Raw genomic sequence first — 19,339 nt, forward strand, 5'->3', positions numbered from 1 at the left:
TTATAAATTCTACTATAAGTAGCTTGTCATTAGAAAAGAATATACTATTTTTATCAGTATTTTTTGTAATTTTACTTATATCTAAATTAAGATTCTTAGAATATGATACAGTATATAATATATTTCTATACAAATGTAATAAAAATATACATTACATATATATAGTGTCTTTATTATACAAGTATATAAACATAAACTCTCTTTTTTTTATAAAATGTATTCGACATATGTACAACTTTCATATTGATTTTAACTCAAAGTACTATAATCACTGGCCCTCGCGATATCGATTTGTTTTGTTGCTTTTTTACACGCTCTTCTTAAAGATTTTGTGTATCTTAACAATCCGGCTTCAATTTGATCTTCATCCTCGGTCAAAAGATCTTCAGCTTTATACGATGGAAGACAATCTGCGCCTCCGACAGCAACCACTTGTCTTGCAATCTCTGGATCTACACAGAGTCTTGTAAGTGCAGCAGCAGCAGTAATTTCTAAACGTCTATATGCGTTTTCTAAGCCAGGAGGTCGCATTCTAAGAAAAGAAACTAGTGCGATAGAGGCACGAACTTCCGCCAGATGCGTTCGAGCTTCAGGTATACGTGCTAGTTCACTGATAAGAGCTGCTACCTGCTCCATCAACCAAACATTTCTGCCAGCTGACCTTTTCACAGTTTTGAGCAACTTCTTAACCGTGTCGTGTTCCAGTATCACAAATGCGCATTTTCTAGATTTGGACAGGTGATTGAACGCGGCTGCGACTAGCAATAAAGTCTGGCCACAGTTGGTGTTCTCGACTAGACGATTTAAGGGCAGTATTAAATCCTTTACAAAAGGCTCCACATACGGTAGACCTAAACCATTGACCCAGGGTGCGGTGATTTGTACAAGCAATGCTGTTGCTTCCATTTTCTCTTTCTCAGATGTATTGTCCACGACTAGTAAGTCTGTCAATATCTCTGGACCACCGTCTTTAACAAACTGGTTTATTGCCGTAGCAGAACAACACACGCTCGCTAATGCACGTAAAGAAGCTGCGACAAAATCTACTGAAGTCCTACCAGCGGTGATCAAGGAAGTCAAAAGCGCCCTGATGCCTGAACATCTTGTGATACTGCTTCCTGCTCGAGGTCCTGCCAAACCTAGAGCAGTTAAAGCTGCTAGAGCTCCTCTGGCTAACATGATATCATTTTTTGGCGCTTCTTCCAACCCTCTGACTACTCTCTATAAAACAATATTGAATTTGATATTGTGTATACTATCTACATATATATTCTTCATTATTAATTACTTCATGGTATTCGTATATGTGTATTATGCGGTACAAATTATGTCTTACTTCGATATAAAAATCCAAGCGAGTGTCTACAGCAGCGTCAATATAATTCTTCATACTTTCCAACTGCGCTAATATTGCTTTCAAATTGTTTTGCTGAATTCTACGCGGGGGCGGTGCACCTAACTCCGAAAGCAGGGAGAAAGCGTCTTCCTCTATAGCACGTAGAAGCTGCTGCTCCGATCTGCCACTTTCTAAATGCGACACTTTACTGTAAAAAATTTGATTCGTCAGTATCATTAATACTATCCATAAATTATCAATATTTTCTGTAGTCAACATTATTTCTGTAAAATTGAAATATAATTTACAAAGTTTTGAGTCATTCTTTACACTTACTTAAAGATATACTGATAATGTCGATCAAATTGTTCAGCTCTAACAAGTAATTTGTTCGCAGCAGCCGTAGCTAAAGTCGACAGATTCTTCAAATCATTCATTTCTTCTTTTTCGTCTAGAAATTCGCGAGGTCTTCGTTGTGGTAGAGCTTTGCTTTGAAGAGTGTTACCACACTCGTTGTCGATTTCCATTGCGAGATCGCTCAACCATGATCTCACCGATGAGGATTGTCTGTAAGTTCTGGAATGTAGAGTAGACTTGTAGGATGATTCTATCTCTGAAAAGTTAGTCGCTATCGACGAGTTTGCGCTTCTTGGCACGGTCGCATCTTCCGGTGGTTCAGTCGCGTACAAGAAATCGCCAAGGCACTCGTCTTCCAAGGAAACAGGTGGCGGAATTTTCGACGCATCTACTTGATCGTCTTCCGTTCTGTAAAAAGTCATTATTTGTCAATTAATAAACTCGTCGCAATCAATGAAAATTATAAATGAATTATGATTTATTAAGAATAAAATCAAAATCGTGTTTAACGTTCGAAGAAGCAGGTATTTTCGCGCAATTTTAATAGAAGATCGTCATTTTCTTTTGCTTCATAAAAATATAGGATTTATGAAGAAAAAATAGTTTATTAATGTAATATGTAATGTTCTATGAGTATCGATAAGGAAATTACACAATCTACAAAAGCAATTAATAAGTATAATAATTTTAAGTTTGCTTTTCCGAAGTAATGTATTACTTTTTATTTTCAAATTCTCAGAGAAGAAAATATTTTGTCCTCTCGTGTTAAAAATGCAGCTTCAAGATCAGAAAAATTCTTATTAAATAATCCAAGTAACACGTGTCATTCGTCTCGTGTTACGACATTAAGAGAAAAAATGATATTACTCGGGACAATTAAATAACTGCTTAATCAAGTAATTTCGTTACTCATTAAGCTATCCATTAGTGTAATAGCTCTATACTGCGTAAGCATAAATATACAATATTTGTTACGTGCCTGATATTTTAAACCTGACGTCCAATTAATTGCTTCGAATAATACAAATTCGAACTATATCTTTATAAAATATAGAGTAGATACAATTAATATAAATGTATCAAAGTAACGTTATTACTGTATATTTACCTCTTTAGAAGTTTAAATTACCGTTTAAAGCATTTCATTCTTCGCGAAAATATCGTAATGTATTTATTTTTTATCTTAACAGTTATAATAGCGTAGATAATTGTATCCGTTGATCGTACACCATGAAATTTATGCAACATCGCTTCATCTCACGGACTTGTGTTAGCCTGTTTTAACTTATACGATGAAAAGTCATTGATCTTCGTTCCCCCAGAGTGATTCCATTCAAAAAGATCTAATTTCTATCTAAGTATGTTATTTAATATGTTACATAATGATAAACAATGTTATCAACTTTCAACATTTTCTCAATTTTCAGAATATGCGCTTACTCTGTAATAATACTTTTAATATCGGTCAAATTCCTCCATACTCGCGAATTTATATTGCAACATTAGCGGTAATAAACAATTTTATTTGTCATCCTTTTAAGAAATTGTTGTATCTTCCTTCAAACATTTCTACGTATATTGTTTTCCTATATGTATACCGTTTCCCTCTTCAAGGATTTTCAATTGGATAGATTCAATTTTACGTGAAATTAAAAATTTCTGATAAAAACCTTCAAAATAGATGTGAGAATTGTACTCTAATTCTTTATGTAATGTTTTACACTTTCAGTTTCCTCCTATCCAAGTTTATTTCAATATTATCCGTTACTGTTTAGTCAAGAAATATTATAGATGATCAAAAACTTCCAAACTATACTAAATCTATAAAAAGAAATATGTGTTTATATAACACTTCAATAAAATAATAAGCTTTTCCTTATTCTACGCTTCCTTATATTCATTTAAGACACGTCTTTTTCCGAATAAAATTTCAATTTCCAGCAAACACAGTGAATGATCGACATTCTAATTTACAAATAATACAAAGTAAATTTACCTTCAAAATCATGTTATATCTATATCCATACAGAGATCTACAATATCTTTCTATAACTTCGTAAATGAATTTGCGATGCTTCAATAAAATGTCAAACTTTTCCTCGTTGTATCCTACCTCGCGTTTATCTAAGAAATATCTTTTCCTTAATAAAAATTCTGTTTTCGATGCACATGGTGAATCATCGATGTTCCACATAAATAACATACATGAAATTTAGCTCCAAAATCACACTATATTCATCCAAGAACCTACAATACCTTGTTCATGTCATAACAAATTCATCGAAACCTTCTTCCATTCTACTGCAACAATCGACCAGCATCTTCACTTAATCCAAACATAACTCGGAAACGTAAACTTCCAACAAATACGATAGATCACAGACGACCCAAATTGCACGAAGAATCTACGGTACCTTAATCGTGCCATAACGAGACAGGAGTCTCGACTACTGTCGCCGCGACATAGTTAAGGCCTAACCACTGTCCAATCCGCATAACCAGGTGCACGGATTCCGTCGTGGAACAATCGGAGATCGACGAAGGAACGGATATATTATAGCGCAAAAAGCTGACTAATCGGTCAGCTCCGGAACTAGAATCGTTCTCTCATGGACGACGGTGACTAATCCCATTTCTTTGACTAAGCTGTACGCCATCACCTGCACACGATCCACTCGGTGCGGTGGCTGGAATTCTTCGTACGTTTGCTGTCGTCGCACCGGGACACACCGGGGCCCAGGTTGACTCAAACCGCGTCGCTCTTTCATTTAGGTATTCCTCGTGTGGCACGTTACATTGAATCACGTACTGGCTCGCGTACATCTATAGGGTGTCAAAAGAAACGCGTCCTATTGTCTTGTTAAATGTACAATGTTGGTTCTATTTTAGATTCTGCTAAAACCTGCAGGCTCGTGAGATTACTTTTTATGACACTGACGACGCTGAAATAAATTTACAACAATTCTGCGATTCTGAAAATAAGCGAGTGCAGCCACAGAAACCATATGGAGGGCTGAGAATGATAATGGTATAATTCAGTTCACTGCTAGTGCTTATATAATGATATTCCGCGCCTATTGTTACGAAAGATTGATCATTAAGTTGCGACTTAATTAAACATTACGCTAAAGAGATAATACATGTAGAGGTTAAAATACGTGGTTTTGTGAATTCAAATTGTTAAAATCTTGGCTCACGTCATTATGATTTTCATTTCGCCATATGTACATAAAGTAGAATATTATAGTGTTTGAATTATTTCATCTAATCTATGTTTTGAGAAGAAATGGAAGACAGTGTAGATAGCACATATAATAATTTTGGTTGACTGGGTATGTTTTAAAGAATGAATCCATGTCTTGTGAACTTGATAAAGAAAATTGAAAACATGTACACGAACACTTGTTGGTCAATATTGAGTCAATACCAATTGAAAATACAAGGACAATGGGTATAATAACTATCCATATACAAGGAGGATGAATATTTGATTTGGAGTAGTATAATAAGTGATTGATTTAATTCTATCGTAGATGGTGAAACAAATAATTATGTAAAACCTTCTTTCAAATTAGTCTTTATAACATATTCTTCTCAATCCTGATTTTCTATTGCTTTAATCAATCTTTATTTATTTGTAATAATTTTCATTATTACATAAATTTAAATTTATTTCTTCAACTTCTGATCGTGTGCTAGAATTATTAACATTTTCAGTCGATTATTTGTACTCATTCTACGTATTGAAAGCGAAATTGTTGAATAATTTAGAATAATTCTTCTTCTTCTTGATTTTTATTTGATTTCTAATGTATCAATCGTCGATATAGATCGATCGAAGTATTAATTTTATGTAAGAGCAAACGTTACAAAGCGAGTTTACGAATCGATCGTCTTTTGCTTCCTGCTATTAATATAGACTCTATAAGTTGCTCCAAATACCGGATTGAACTAGACACTGAGTTTAATTTGCGTTGCAGATGCTCGAACGTATATTAATCGATGTTAATTGATGGTGTGTCGTAGTATTTTCCTACCCGTTTTATTTATGATACATTGTTCAGAACCTGTAAGATTTCATAGAAGATATTGACTCAACAATTTCAGAACACGTCTAACATACCAATTTTGTCACTCACTTCCCTGAATATTAATCATGACGACGCAAGGACCATTAATTTTAATCTTCAAAAATTATATTCGTCGGTACTGAAGGCTTCAATATTTCATCTTTTACTTTTATTATTTATTCTTTAAATATCATAATAAATACTGTATTTTGGATATACTTATACTCTTACATATTTAAATTTTCCATGTGTGTATAAATATTCACAGTCTAATTATAATACAAATGTAATAAATACTAATTGCATGTTTAAAAGTCATCTAAAAACTTAACGATATTTACGCATTCGATATTTGTTAATTGTAAAACAAAAAATTAACTCTTCAATATCTGCTTATTTATTATAATATCTATTCCTATATAGCATAAAACACGATTTCTGTTTTCCTCCTTCAAACGTTCATAAAAGATACTTTACCAAAATCACTAAATTGCGCGGAAATCATGATCATTAAGTTTCCTATCATAAATCAAACACGAGCTGAGTCGTTTTCGTCACGACGCGTTTTGTATAATGAGTATTTAATATTCCCGGCGATGAGTTGCGCTACTTCCAATGCACCTATAGATTGACGACCGATCCACGTGCATACGCAACCACACGACGTTCCACCATTATATAGGGGTAAATGAGAGTTTACGAAACAACCAAAAGAATAACATGGGAAGTGCCTTACGTGTTGCATTCCTATCGCTTGGCTCACTCTGGGGACATTTATCGCGACGATTCATGTTCTTAAAACATACATCCTTCATACCTTATCGACTCATACAAGGCGCGGTTTACTTTCAGAGATAATGCCCTTTGGTATGAGACCCCTTAATTTCATGGCATTATCGATCAAACATACCGAACAAATATATATTCTGAATTTGAAATAACTGCAATGTAGAAAGCGATTGAAATTGTAAGATTAGTATACATATGCACATGTAATTATTTGTGTACTCTACGTTTTTTCTTATTTTTTTCTTTTTTTTGGTAGCGATTAGGATACTGGGCAAGAGGTATATTACTATATTATAGAAATAACATACATGCACTAGTTAGAAAATGTGTTTTCATGCTATCGTATTATTTGTACAGTATCCTTCGTAAATACTTATTTATTCATAAAACAAATGTTCATCGTGTCACGCCATCTAAATGTCAGATCGTTTATCAGCACATCCATCAAATATGCATCGCACTGCTATAATACGCAAATATAAATGTTTAATATAATCGATATTTACGTTTATCATGTGTATATGTATATGAACAAATATTATATAAGTTATTGTATTATGTAAGTTGTTCTAGGTATATGTAGAGTTATTTTTTTTTAAATCTTAAGACAATTCTGGACAAATTAAAAGAGAGAAATGTATAAAGAAATAATTATGAATTGCAGTATATCCGAAACAGTTAATTAATTATCCTTGAATATTTAAAAATATCATTTTAACCAATTTTTAATAATATAATATTTTCATATGCAAGACACGTCAGATCAGTCCATTATAATGTATGTATCTGATCTGAATCATAGGAATTAAACTTTTTGTAACCATATGACCATTTTTAACAAGATTTTTTGTATTTAAATTACCTGCGTGATCTTGACACTCCTCGTTCTTCATGCGTGTTAAGGACCATTTTATTCCGAGGTAAAATTCTGGAGTCCTTGGGAGTAGAGGTATATGTTGGGTTCGGAATAGTCTCATTTTCCAACCAAACAGCACCGATTCTCGAATGCATTCCATGTCGTCGATCCTTAACTCGCTTCCGTCTCCTTCGTCTAGGCGTTTCATTCTCGTAAAATTCGGAACAATTCGATCGTTCGGAATCGGAGAAACCGGAATCTAGACTTCGGAGATCTTGACTCAAAGGACTGCACGATCTGTTTGCCAGAACGATATTATTCTCGTCTCCTTTATCTTCGTCCTTTATTTCCATTGTGACCCTATAAAATTTTGAAAATGCTTATTTTTATGTATTAAAATGATTGAGAATACTTATATGGCAAACTTATCGGATATTAATGTAATTTATTTTTCTAGCAACTTTGCTAGCATCTTTAGCCTCAACTAAAAATTAAATAAACTTTGCAATTGCATCTAGTTCTATCCAAGTTAAAATTTTTTCGAAGAAACCTATTTAACATATGATATAGAAGTATTTGTAGCTGTAATCTGCATAGAATATATACGGGTTCAGTCCTTGAACTGAAATTCATCGCACTGATAAAATTGTATCCATAAGTCAAGAAAGAACTGGAGCAAAATTTTAAATGATCAAATTACATATTTATCGTTCATTAAAATATATTATCTTATTCGATCAACATATTAAAAATTCTTCATAAAAAATCACATATCACTGATATATATAATACAAGTATAATTGTAAGTATAAGTATAATAAATAATCGTACATTAAAATCAATTACTTTTGCAAAAATAAATACACAAATATATAAAGAACTACGACAGATTAAAGGATAACATTTAAACATGGAAATAATGCTGGATTTATTAAACATCATTGTGATTAAAAACATCGTTCACAAAATACGAGACTAAAGGCATCGATGTAAAGAATAATTCGTGAACGATTTGAACGCTTGAAAACTTATCATACGGTTGTTGTGAAACTTAAGTAATTAAAGCTAACGGTACGAAAGTAGCGTTGTGTGTCAATGTGATAAGGAAGAACCAATAATAGTCAAACAAACGTACTCGATATGCTCGAGCAAACTTACAACAACATAAATTTCATCCTGATCGCAATAATTTCACTTACGTCTGAGTCATCAGATTTTCCTCGTGTATCGTTGTCATTCTCGAATATTGTCGTTCATCGTTTTCGTTTAGGCAGACGCGAATCGCCGTTACGTTTTCAGCATCGATCGTGTCGCTGGTATCGTTGATGCTGGACGAGTGCTCTTCTTCCGTTTCCTCTTCGGCTACTTCAAGATTGTGCGCTATGTTTTGCTTGACATTAGCAAAATCGTTCCTCGAAGCGAAAGGATCCAAACTTTCTAGATCCTGAGACGCCATGTGACTCCAGAACACTTTGCTTTGATGTCTCTTAAACGCGCTCATTTTTTATATTCGCTTTCCTCAACCAACTTTCGCGGCGATTCTAATCTCTTTTTATGAGTTATTCTACGTTGAACTCGTCGAAGGAGAAATTAGTTCAAATGCTTTGGGAAAGCTCCTTGAAAGATTCAGGTTCGACAGTAACGACGAGGATGAGCAATGATGCCACATGTGATGCCACACTGGGGTGGTTTTACGATTCAGTAGAGCGAAACGACCCTCCTACAGGTCGCGTGCACGGAGGACCGTATGGTGTCCATTGCAACCCCCATGAAGAATCCAATCGCTTTTCGCACTGACACCAAGAACTCTTCCTTTTACACGTTCTTCAAAATTTCTTCTTTTTTAAATTATGATTTCTAAACAATTTCTATTTAAACTGCACGATTTATCGCATGTACAAAAACCATGAAAATATCAACTTTTAAAGGTATTTAGGTAGTATTTAATTGTAAACCTTAGAAGAGCATCGCCAAGTTGTTGAATGATTTAGTTCAGTTTTTAGTGAATTTTAAGTTCATTGTTTTATCGTTAATTAAGTACTAACATACATTGTTTTGCGTGCTTATGTGTAATAATTTGTAGTAAATACAGTATAACGATACCAATATTGTTCGGAATTTATATGTCGAATCAATAATCTATTAGATGCACTCGTACATCGATCGATCGATCTAAACGTATTGGTGCTTCGCGAACGACTGACTCGTATCGGGTCGCTTCCGACTTCCTCCCATAAGTCGCGCTCCCTTCCCGCCTCGAGCTCGTAAGCCAACTTGTATGAAAATAGAGCTCCTCCCCTTCTCTTTTGTCACCTCTACGGGGTGCATACCAGTACGTGTACCCCCGTGCACCCTAGTATGTATAACCCATGTGTAACCGCCAAAGCGTAACTAGGTGCATTCTACGTACAAGGCAGTGGCGTCAATAGGAAATCCGTTCGATTGTTTTCTATCAAATATAGTGCAATTAAATGTAGGTGTTTCGACCCCTGCAAAAAACACAAGACAATTGTCAATTTTTAGTAATCTAAAGATCAAAATTATTTAATGAAATTGAACAAAGAAATATCATAGAGAGAAACAGTAATAATTTAGTAATAAAAGCAATATTAAAACAAACACAAGCGAAAAATTATATAATATATTAAAATGATTTATTAAAAGAATAGATTAATATTCATAATCGCTTATGTTTTATAAGAAAAATTTGCTAAACAAGGAAGGCCGTTCATAAATTTTCGGAGAAGGGAGATTAAAATCGTGCGGATGCAGTATGTGCGCCACGAGCGACGTCACGAAATCACGCCAATGCTATTTTTAAGGGCCAGGTGTGACACCCGGTTCCCTATCGCTCTCGTGTACATGTATGTACACGTGGGGGTCGGCTTCCCCCTGCGAAAACAGGCTGAAGAAGCATTTCCACCACCACCGAACCTAGGGGCACGCGCCGTTCTGGACATCTGCGTGAAATGCTTCCAGTGATGAGTGTTCCGCACCTTTGTATGTATGGATGATTCACTTAGTCAATTCTTTTATGACTTCGATCGCCGATTCACTTCAATTGGTTGGATTTGCGGAACAGTCATTTAAAACTGTGCATTAGAACGTGCTAAAAATTTATGAAATATTAGTTTTATAATTTATATCTTGTATGTATGTGTATATATATATGTATATATATCATGTATTACGGTATACACAATTACATAATCTAGCATTGTTAAATTTTAAGTACTTTACGTGTTTAACAAAGGATATTTAAATCATGTCGATGGACCATAGATTCTAATTACGATTTAAATTGCTGCAACAGAGACTATGACGCATAGCCTAGCAAGTTTTATTCTTCCTTTTAACGATCATTTCGTGGATCGATGACTTCACACGTTGGAATTTTATTAATAATGGATTCCTTCGAACGTAAAATCTTTGGATGTAGGATGCTCCCGAACGTAATACATAATTAGTTCCTCGTGGCATTACATTACAAAAAAGATCTCTTAAGACCGTTAATTAAATCGTAGAATCGATTATGAAATTATATATACTTTTACCAATGGCGACTATATCTTACAAAGAGTTTCTTCGACGATTCGTGGAAAGTGAGATTATATGACTACATCGAGCAAAAGAAAGCGCGTCTTCGATCATTAATTTGCATATGCAGCACCCGTATATTACTCGTATGTACACGCGTGTTGTGTGTGTACATGCATTAATGTGAATAAAATGATTGAAACGCGAAGACATTAGCTTTATTGAAATGCCAAGGCTAATTTCGCGCAGAAAACCTGTTATTGCGCGCGCATCTTCGTACTATGTTATTGTAAGAAAAATGATAAGGGGGTAAATACATGTTTTTAGAAACATTGAAAGAGAGATAATCAACACGGTATACTTCTTGATTAACGATAATCCAGAATGCCTTTATTCTGTAACAACCGTTGTCCTATGCATTGTCTCGGAACGTCAAATACATATGCCCGAGAACGTCTGCAGCTATGCGTCCCATAAAAGCATCGAAAGGTCTACAGGACCCCTATTGTGCGTGGAGATCCGTATGAAATAGGGGACAGCTGGGTGTAGACCGTTATTTAAACGTGCGCGCGAGCGCTGCCGAGCACGCGTCTATCCAAATTGGTTAGTGGAATTTAAATTTCTGATAAAAGACTCGGAAACTTTAATCGTATCATATATTCCGATAACTGTAACTGTAGGAATACAATCGAATTTTTACCAAGCAGAATTTTGCGATCTCATTATATGTCGTACATACCAAATACTCCTGCAAATAGAGAATTTTTGTTTATGTATAAACATCAAAATCGTATATAATTTCATAATTTTTTACGAAATTATAGAGTTTTAATAATATATATGTACATGTATTCAGATATAGGAAAATACTATTCTTTATATAAAATGTTAATATTTTATGATATAAAATTCTATCTATTAATTCCTAAAAGAGATTGTTCAATCTGTAAGAATTACTAAACATTCCTTTTTTACGTTACAAATAAATCTATATATAATTTAATATACTTTCAATAGTTATATCTCTATTTAAAAACACAATATAATTAGATGTAAGTAATATTATACGTATTATTGATAAAACATTTAAGTCAGCGTATGATGTGTCAATTTATACCTTTGACAAGCCTTAAAAGGAATTAAATTCAGAATCGTATCGGTCATACCAGCATGGCGCGCCATCTACATATGAATATTATATTAGAAGATTCTTGATGTTTTTCACTAAAATTCAATGATGAAAGGTACCTTCCGTCCTCTAAGCACTTTAATCTCATTTTTGATTGGTGAAAAATAATCTGAGTCTTTTATGTTAACCAATCAAAGAAACGCTAGAATGGAATACGGGAAGAAAATATATCTTTGGTGTTTCAAGCGGAGGTGCCACTAACTCCACCTATCGATAGACAATTTCTTGTAATTGTGCTTTGCTGTGTCGTTGTACAAACTTTATTCGATTATAAATTGTGTCCCATTGCTTTAGCAGTAATTCAAAATGGTAATTAATTGATTTTCATCTCCCTTTAGTATATCGTAAAGTAATATTATTGAAATATCATCAGAAATCGAAATTATAATGAGTTAACTTTCGTTACCCGGTTTTGTATAGAGATATGACAAATGGCGCACGTGTATCAATAGATCTTTTTAATTATAAACTAAAAAAAATTATTTCCTAAAGATATTATAATACAATTCATAAAACAATTGCAACTTACAAACTTTTTATAGTTTATTATACTTTTAAGTGATCGATTAAATAACACTTCCCGTTATTAGACAATAAATTAATGCAAAAAATATCATAAAGATGCGAAAAATATAATCAGAACGTGGCAACTTATACGGCATAAATAAATTAGAATATATGGAAAATGTTTGTTAATATTAGTAATGAAAATAATTCTAAAAATTTAAATGGCCATTTGCAGGTTTCCCTAAATCCTGTCAGGATCCTAAAAAATGAAGCGGAAGAAGAAAAAGCAGAAATTGCCAGGCTAAGTTTGTTTGTAGGAGCAATAGCCATTGGTGATTTAGTAAAGTCTACACTTGGACCTAAAGGTATGGATAAGATATTGGTGGCTCATGGCCGATCTGCAGGACAAGTTCAAGTTACCAATGATGGTGCAACTATTCTCAAAAATGTTGGTGTGGATAATCCTGCTGCTAAAATCTTAGTAGATATGTCGCGTGTTCAAGATGATGAAGTTGGTGATGGTACCACTTCTGTAACTGTCCTTGGTTGGTATAATTATTTTAATTTTTTTAATATCATTAGTATATAACTTCAGAGAATTCTTTTATATTAAAAATAATGTATAAAATCAATATAAAATTTTAGTATTATTTGTACTTAATATGCAGTGTTTAAAATAATCATTTCATATTTTAGCTGCTGAATTATTAAGAGAAGCAGAGAAATTAATAGATCAAAAAATTCATCCACAAACCATAATTTCTGGCTGGAGAAGTGCAACTAATGTAGCAAGAGAAGCTTTGAAAAATGCTGCAGCTGATAATTCTGCAGATCCTGAACGTTTTCGTGAAGATTTGTTGAATATTGCCCGTACAACTCTGAGTTCGAAAATTCTGTCCCAACACAAGGAACACTTCAGCAAACTTGCAGTAAATGCTGTGTTGCGTCTTAAAGGATCTGGCAATTTATCGGCTATTCAAATAATTAAGAAGCGTGGAGGAACTTTAGGTGATTCCTTCCTTGATGAGGGATTCTTACTAGACAAAAAACCTGGTGTACATCAGCCACAGAGAATAACTGATGCACGTATACTTATAGCGAACACTCCTATGGATACAGATAAAATCAAGGTAAAGAAGAAATATATGAATTTATAATAATTGTATAAGTTCTATAGTAATTCAGCAATATTCATGTATATATTGGTTTACAGGTATTTGGTTCTAGAGTTAGAGTTGACTCAATGGCAAAAATTGCAGAATTAGAAGGAGCAGAGAAGGAAAAAATGAAGGTAACTATAAAGTGTAATTATATTACAATTAACAAAAAGAGCTATATTTAATTATTTATAATCGCGTGTTTACAATTTAGGATAAAGTTGAGAAGATCATAAAACATGGCTGCAACGTTTTTGTTAATAGACAGTTGATTTATAATTACCCAGAACAATTGTTTGCTGACGCTAATATTATGGCTATCGAGCATGCTGACTTTGATGGTATTGAACGGCTTGCTCTTGTTACTGGTGGAGAAATTGTCAGTACCTTTGATCATCCTGATATGGTGAAACTTGGCAAATGTGATCTCATTGAACAGGTATGCCTGAATAAATTGGAATTATGATTAGTGAAGTAGCACTTTTAAAGATACATTAATCTTTTTAGATAATGTTGGGTGAAGACACTTTATTACGATTTTCTGGAGTTCCTTTGGGAGAAGCATGTACAGTAATTATTAGAGGTGCTACCCAGCAAATTCTTGATGAAGCTGAGAGATCTTTGCATGATGCGCTTTGCGTATTATCAGCTACTGTACGTGAATCAAGAATTGTTTATGGGGGAGGATGTAGTGAAATGATAATGGCTTGTGCCGTAATGAACGCAGCTGCTTCTACTCCTGGAAAAGAAGCAGTTGCAATGGAATCTTTTGCTCGTGCATTGCAACAATTACCCACTGTTATTGCCGACAATGCTGGTTACGATTCAGCTCAACTAGTTAGCGAATTGAGAGCTGCACATAATTCTGGCGCAAATACCATGGGCCTCGGTATGTTTATTTTAAAATAATAAATATAATTTACAGTTGTTATTGTTATGAATAGCAATAATAGATTATTAATTATTTTAACTTATCTCTCATTAATAGATATGGAGCAAGGAAAAATAGGCTGTATGAAACGATTAGGAATAACTGAATCTTGGGCTGTGAAGAGGCAAGTTTTAGTTAGTGCAGCAGAAGCAGCCGAAATGATTTTACGTGTGGATGATATCTTACGGGCTGCACCCAGAAAGCGCGTCAAGGATCGCGGACGTTGTTAATTACACAGATGCTCGTTCACTGCTTTATCTGCACTGCTTTTTTTCGTAACACGAATTATGATTAAATAATAAACAATTTAGCTTCTTCCCTTTTGTTAATAAACATTGACACTAATTAATACCGGTATACTTCTTTAATGCTATGGTATGTAATACTATTTTACGTTATAAATTTTAAATCACTGTTCGAAACTGAAGTAAGAGAAGGGTTTATAAAAAAATCGGACATTTTGCGATCATCATTTTTTATAACAATACAATAGGTTTAACATCAATAAATGCCCTTAATACCCTAAAATTGTATATTTTCTTTACTAAAGCTTTGCATTGGCAACATCTATACAAAATTATAAACTTGAAAAAAGAATTATTATAAATGTCATTTATAACAAGAATGCAATTGTCTGAACAAAAATGCAATTAAAAATATAATGAATTCGTATAATTGTAACGAATACAATTATGTATATCAAATCAACCTAACTCGTATTTTTAAATCTTGAACTGATATTATATTCGTTTACATTGACCAATATACGGTATATACTAAAAGATGAGATATGTTTACGAGTATTAAATTTATAAACTTAAGTGAACTTGAAATTATAAGCCAATTTTTTAGTCAAAGTAACTAGCAAGTCAAATGTATTCTACATTTAAATGTGACAAAAATAATTTGTTGCTTCAGTATGCAAATCGTAATTTTGGGTCATAACCGAGTTTATCAAGGTTAGGATTACAAGCAAAATTAATCATTGGAGGTGGACCACACATAAGTACTATTGTATCAGGTGATGGAGGAAATAGATGATCCTTGATCATATCTGCATTTATAAATCCAGTACTGTACGGCCAATTTTCACTACTAGTATCTATTGTATACCAGAGTTTCAATTTGTTAGGATGATTCTTTGCAATATCATCTAATTCTTCTCGAAGTAATATATCTTTTTCTGTTTGATTGGCAAAAAGTAGCGAAGCTTGAGTTTCATCTGTAGAATCCTTTATTATAGCACGAATTAATTGTAGCATTGGTGTGATTCCTGTCCCACCAGCTAACATTACAATCTGCAACAACATACAAATTTATTTATTCCTTAAAGTTTACAAGCAGAAAATATAATTGCATAAATTAAATATATGTACCTTTTTAACATTATATTCCACAGGTGGATCTTTTCTCAAAATTTTTATAGAAAATTTTCCATGGCCTTTATAAACAAGCCGACCAGAAGGTCCTCTAAAATCAACTGTCTCCCCAATTTTTAAGTTTTCTAAGTATTGAGACAGTTTTCCTCCTTCAGGGAATTTTGGATGTACATTTTTAAAATATACCTAAATATATAATTTTATTCATGACTTTCATATTGAACTGCATAGATCATATTTTATACATTTTATTATTTACCTTAATAACAAGATCTACATAACCATGGTCATCATCACTTGATACAGGTGTATAAGAGCGTATAACAACTTCATCCCCAATCTTCACTGTTAAATGAACATGTTGACCGATTGGCAATCCTAATACATGATCGGAAGTTGGCAATGCAAATCTGAATTTTCTTGTATCATGACTTAATATGTCTTTTTTTATTAATGGTAAACTATATTTAACAACTGGTTCAACCAGTAAAATTGGAGATTTCTTTTTCTTATCACTTCTCCAACTGTTGTAAAATTTCACTGCTAATCCTATTACAGCTATGGTTCCTACAGCAGCTAATACTGATACAAACTAAAACAAAAAAAGGAAAGTATAAAAATTACAAATTTGAAAATAAAGTTTATAAAATAAACATATTCATTGTATTTAAAATTCTGATCAAATTTGCAAGCATTTTGAAGATTACTAAAGAGTTATGTGTAATACTTAAGTACTGATTTCTAATACATAAAACTAATTTGAAAAATACAATAACAATTCAAAAGATATTATCAACAAAGTAAATGAGAATACTCAAAACGTGACAATCTATTGAATGTCATCTGCATATATAGAAATACATTAAATCGTGAACTTCATAGATTCTTCTTACAACAATAAATACTTAGAATCTTCAGCTTTTAAACAATTTAATTTACTGAAGTACATAACATGTCATCACACAAACATCCTTCCAATTTCTTTTACAATTAAATTACACTTTTTATCCATTTATAGAAATGGACAAACTTATTACCTATAATAAAACAATAATAAACTAATATACGAGAAATTGATTGCTTGAATTATACAAAAACACAATGCCAACCAGTTACATGCATTACGGTTTATTAATTTTTTTCGAAATTTTCGATTAATAAAAATAATACGATTTCAGAGAACTTATATTTTTTATTCAAACTACTTACCAGTGATCGTAAGTTTGACATCGTAAATTAAATCACACGTGGTTAGAATCTCAGTAAAAAAAGTGTTGAAAATGAGGCTAAGGTCGTAATCACAAGAAGAGATAGAAAAGGTAAACAAAAAAAGAATCCGTAAGATTCACAAGTGCTAATGCTTTGACAGCACACTTATTGAGAAAGAGTACGGAAATGTCTTCAGTTCGTTACCGATTTTGAAAGTTTTTCATGCACACACTTCGAGAAATTGCCGGCTCCTACATGGGGTCAGACACAGGACGCTACCCTTTAAAATAGATCTTACTTCCCTCGATCTAATAACAGTTCTACTATTCCAGTATATTTATAGCTATATTACCGAAGGTATTACAAACGTAGAGTAAATGTGGCTTTATATATTGTAATATGTTGTATATTGTTAAATATTGGGTAACGCATCGAAAGAGGATTGTTTCATAATTGCTATAAAGTATATAACATAACACTACAATTTTTCTACATAATTTCATATACATATATATGTACATATAATAGCAGTATTAATATAATAATATTAGACAAATGGAAGCATTTTTATCAAAGGGAAAGTTTTTTAATCAATCAACTAACCTTAGTGAATAATGTACGTATACATATATTATGAAGAGCTCAATAAAGATATATATTCATGTATGTAAGTATATTCATAAGATTCATTGAAGTGACAAATAATAAGAATCTAAGGAGTAGATTTGTATTAATTTAAATTTAATAATGTTTTGAATTGCTTCAAATTGTCGAATTTATAAATCTGATTAGCCGATCAAAAATTTAAATAATAGCAAGCACTTACGTACTCGTTCACTTTATCTATCTAAATATAACCGTTTAATTACATAATTCGATAATGAACAAATTTAATTTTCAATTAACTTCAAACTAAAAAGAAACCATTATATTTAAATAAATATTTTATATTATACGTTTATGTATAAACAAGTAATAAAAAAATTTTATTAAATGCCATATACGCACATTAGATCCATTTGATGCAGAACTCGCTTCATTCGGCATAATTACGATAATTGTATTATTTACTATATATTCACAAGGAACGTATCACCTTATAATTATTATATCATTCAATTCAGTCTATTTATAAATGTCGTTTGCAAATTAAACTATAAATAATACTTATTCTAAAAGAATTCGTTGAACAATATTATAACTATCGGCTCAAGTGAATGATCGTACAATTTTTACAATCACAAACACATTTACTGAATGATGAAACAATCTTGATTCAAGGTCGCTGCTTAGTGATAGTATGTTCTTAGATATTCTTTTTATAGCGTAAGAACTTTTAAAGCGTTTAAGATAGAGATATTGAAAAATAACTTAACTAATTTTATATTACTTTCAAGTAATTTGAACAATAATGGCGTTACTCGTTAAAAAAGATTATAAAATAAATGATATTTCGCTTATAATATCATGTCCTTTTAACAATCATTTTAAAAGTACAAAGTATATGAATATGATAATTTTTCAAGTTATTGCAATCAAAACTTATGTCATCCTATAATAAATAGGTATATGAATAAATGTATCTTTATATAATTACACATGTATACAGTACAACAAGCATATAATACAAATACAGTATAGAACAACATAATAACAAATTATATTCATGTACATATAGTTTCCCTATAAATACTACGTCTATTGAGAGTTATAAATCAGAATAAATTGAAAAAGTAAAAACATTGTCATTATCTCAAAATAATCCAAAAATATATCTACTTAACAAAAATAAGACCTCGAGTTTGTTACCCGGGCTAGCCGTTTATATCACTCAATCGATCTCGCGACTTTACAATATCAATATATAATGTAAAAACTGTGATGAAATTAAAGATAATCAACTTTACTTCATTAAAAATAATAAAGAAATAACATATTCTGTTGCAATATATTTTTTATATCGTTTCATAATGCGATATACAAATTTGAATAATATTAATATATTTATGTTAGTAGCGACAT

The 19,339-nt window shown here is 32.3% G+C and overlaps 3 protein-coding genes across 5 annotated transcripts; 1 reads left to right on the forward strand and 2 right to left on the reverse strand.

Annotated features, from left to right (window-relative positions):
* Positions 1–147: 147 nt before the first annotated feature.
* Positions 148–9,627, reverse strand: LOC117233113 (protein inscuteable homolog). The gene is made up of 5 exons (XM_033493083.1): positions 8,608–9,627; positions 7,415–7,768; positions 1,673–2,101; positions 1,337–1,544; positions 148–1,221 (listed from the first exon to the last, which is right to left on the reverse strand). Exons 1-5 carry the CDS (start codon positions 8,907–8,909, stop codon positions 250–252), a joined length of 2,265 nt encoding a protein of 754 aa, XP_033348974.1. The 5' UTR covers positions 8,910–9,627; the 3' UTR covers positions 148–249.
* A 2,690-nt stretch (positions 9,628–12,317) lies between these two features.
* LOC117233093 (T-complex protein 1 subunit beta) lies at positions 12,318–15,257 on the forward strand. Its single transcript, XM_033493028.1, has 7 exons — positions 12,318–12,443; positions 12,877–13,186; positions 13,338–13,771; positions 13,855–13,932; positions 14,013–14,237; positions 14,306–14,687; positions 14,787–15,257. The coding sequence occupies exons 1-7, from the start codon at positions 12,441–12,443 to the stop codon at positions 14,957–14,959; spliced, it is 1,605 nt and encodes a 534-aa protein (XP_033348919.1). The 5' UTR covers positions 12,318–12,440; the 3' UTR covers positions 14,960–15,257.
* On the reverse strand, positions 15,090–18,544 carry LOC117233094 (NADH-cytochrome b5 reductase 3). Of its 3 annotated transcripts, none has more exons than XM_033493031.1 (4): positions 18,353–18,544; positions 16,368–16,700; positions 16,106–16,294; positions 15,090–16,027 (listed from the first exon to the last, which is right to left on the reverse strand). In XM_033493031.1, the coding sequence occupies exons 1-4, from the start codon at positions 18,362–18,364 to the stop codon at positions 15,644–15,646; spliced, it is 918 nt and encodes a 305-aa protein (XP_033348922.1). In that variant the 5' UTR covers positions 18,365–18,544; the 3' UTR covers positions 15,090–15,643. The 3 variants fall into 3 exon arrangements, with proteins under 3 accessions (XP_033348922.1, XP_033348920.1, XP_033348921.1); XM_033493029.1 differs by having other exon boundaries at positions 18,326–18,544; XM_033493030.1 differs by lacking the exon at positions 18,353–18,544 and adding an exon at positions 17,318–17,758 and having other exon boundaries at positions 15,138–16,027.
* Between the last annotated feature and the right edge of the window lie 795 nt (positions 18,545–19,339).

Source organism: Bombus vosnesenskii, unplaced genomic scaffold (assembly GCF_011952255.1).
Source record: "Bombus vosnesenskii isolate JDL3184/JDL3185 unplaced genomic scaffold, Bvos_JDL3184-5_v1.1 scf7180000013295, whole genome shotgun sequence".
Lineage (NCBI taxonomy): Eukaryota > Metazoa > Arthropoda > Insecta > Hymenoptera > Apidae > Bombus > Bombus vosnesenskii.

Bases quoted from the DNA above. Each gene is read 5' to 3' on its own strand.
- LOC117233093 (XM_033493028.1), top strand. The intron at 13,187-13,337 runs GTTGGTATAATT...TTCATATTTTAG, and splicing joins CACTTCTGTAACTGTCCTTG to CTGCTGAATTATTAAGAGAA. The intron at 13,933-14,012 runs GTAACTATAAAG...TTTACAATTTAG, and splicing joins CAGAGAAGGAAAAAATGAAG to GATAAAGTTGAGAAGATCAT.
- LOC117233094 (XM_033493029.1), bottom strand. From the start codon at position 18,364: ATGCCGAATGAAGCGAGTTCTGCATCAAATGGATCTAAT. The intron at 16,295-16,367 runs GTAAATAATAAA...TTATATATTTAG, and splicing joins ATGTAGATCTTGTTATTAAG to GTATATTTTAAAAATGTACA. The intron at 16,028-16,105 runs GTACATATATTT...ATGTTGTTGCAG, and splicing joins TGGAATATAATGTTAAAAAG to ATTGTAATGTTAGCTGGTGG.
- LOC117233113 (XM_033493083.1), bottom strand. From the start codon at position 8,909: ATGAGCGCGTTTAAGAGACATCAAAGCAAAGTGTTCTGGAGTCACATG. The intron at 1,545-1,672 runs GTAAGTGTAAAG...AATTTTTTACAG, and splicing joins CATTATCAGTATATCTTTAA to TAAAGTGTCGCATTTAGAAA. The intron at 1,222-1,336 runs GTAAGACATAAT...ATTGTTTTATAG, and splicing joins GCTTGGATTTTTATATCGAA to AGAGTAGTCAGAGGGTTGGA.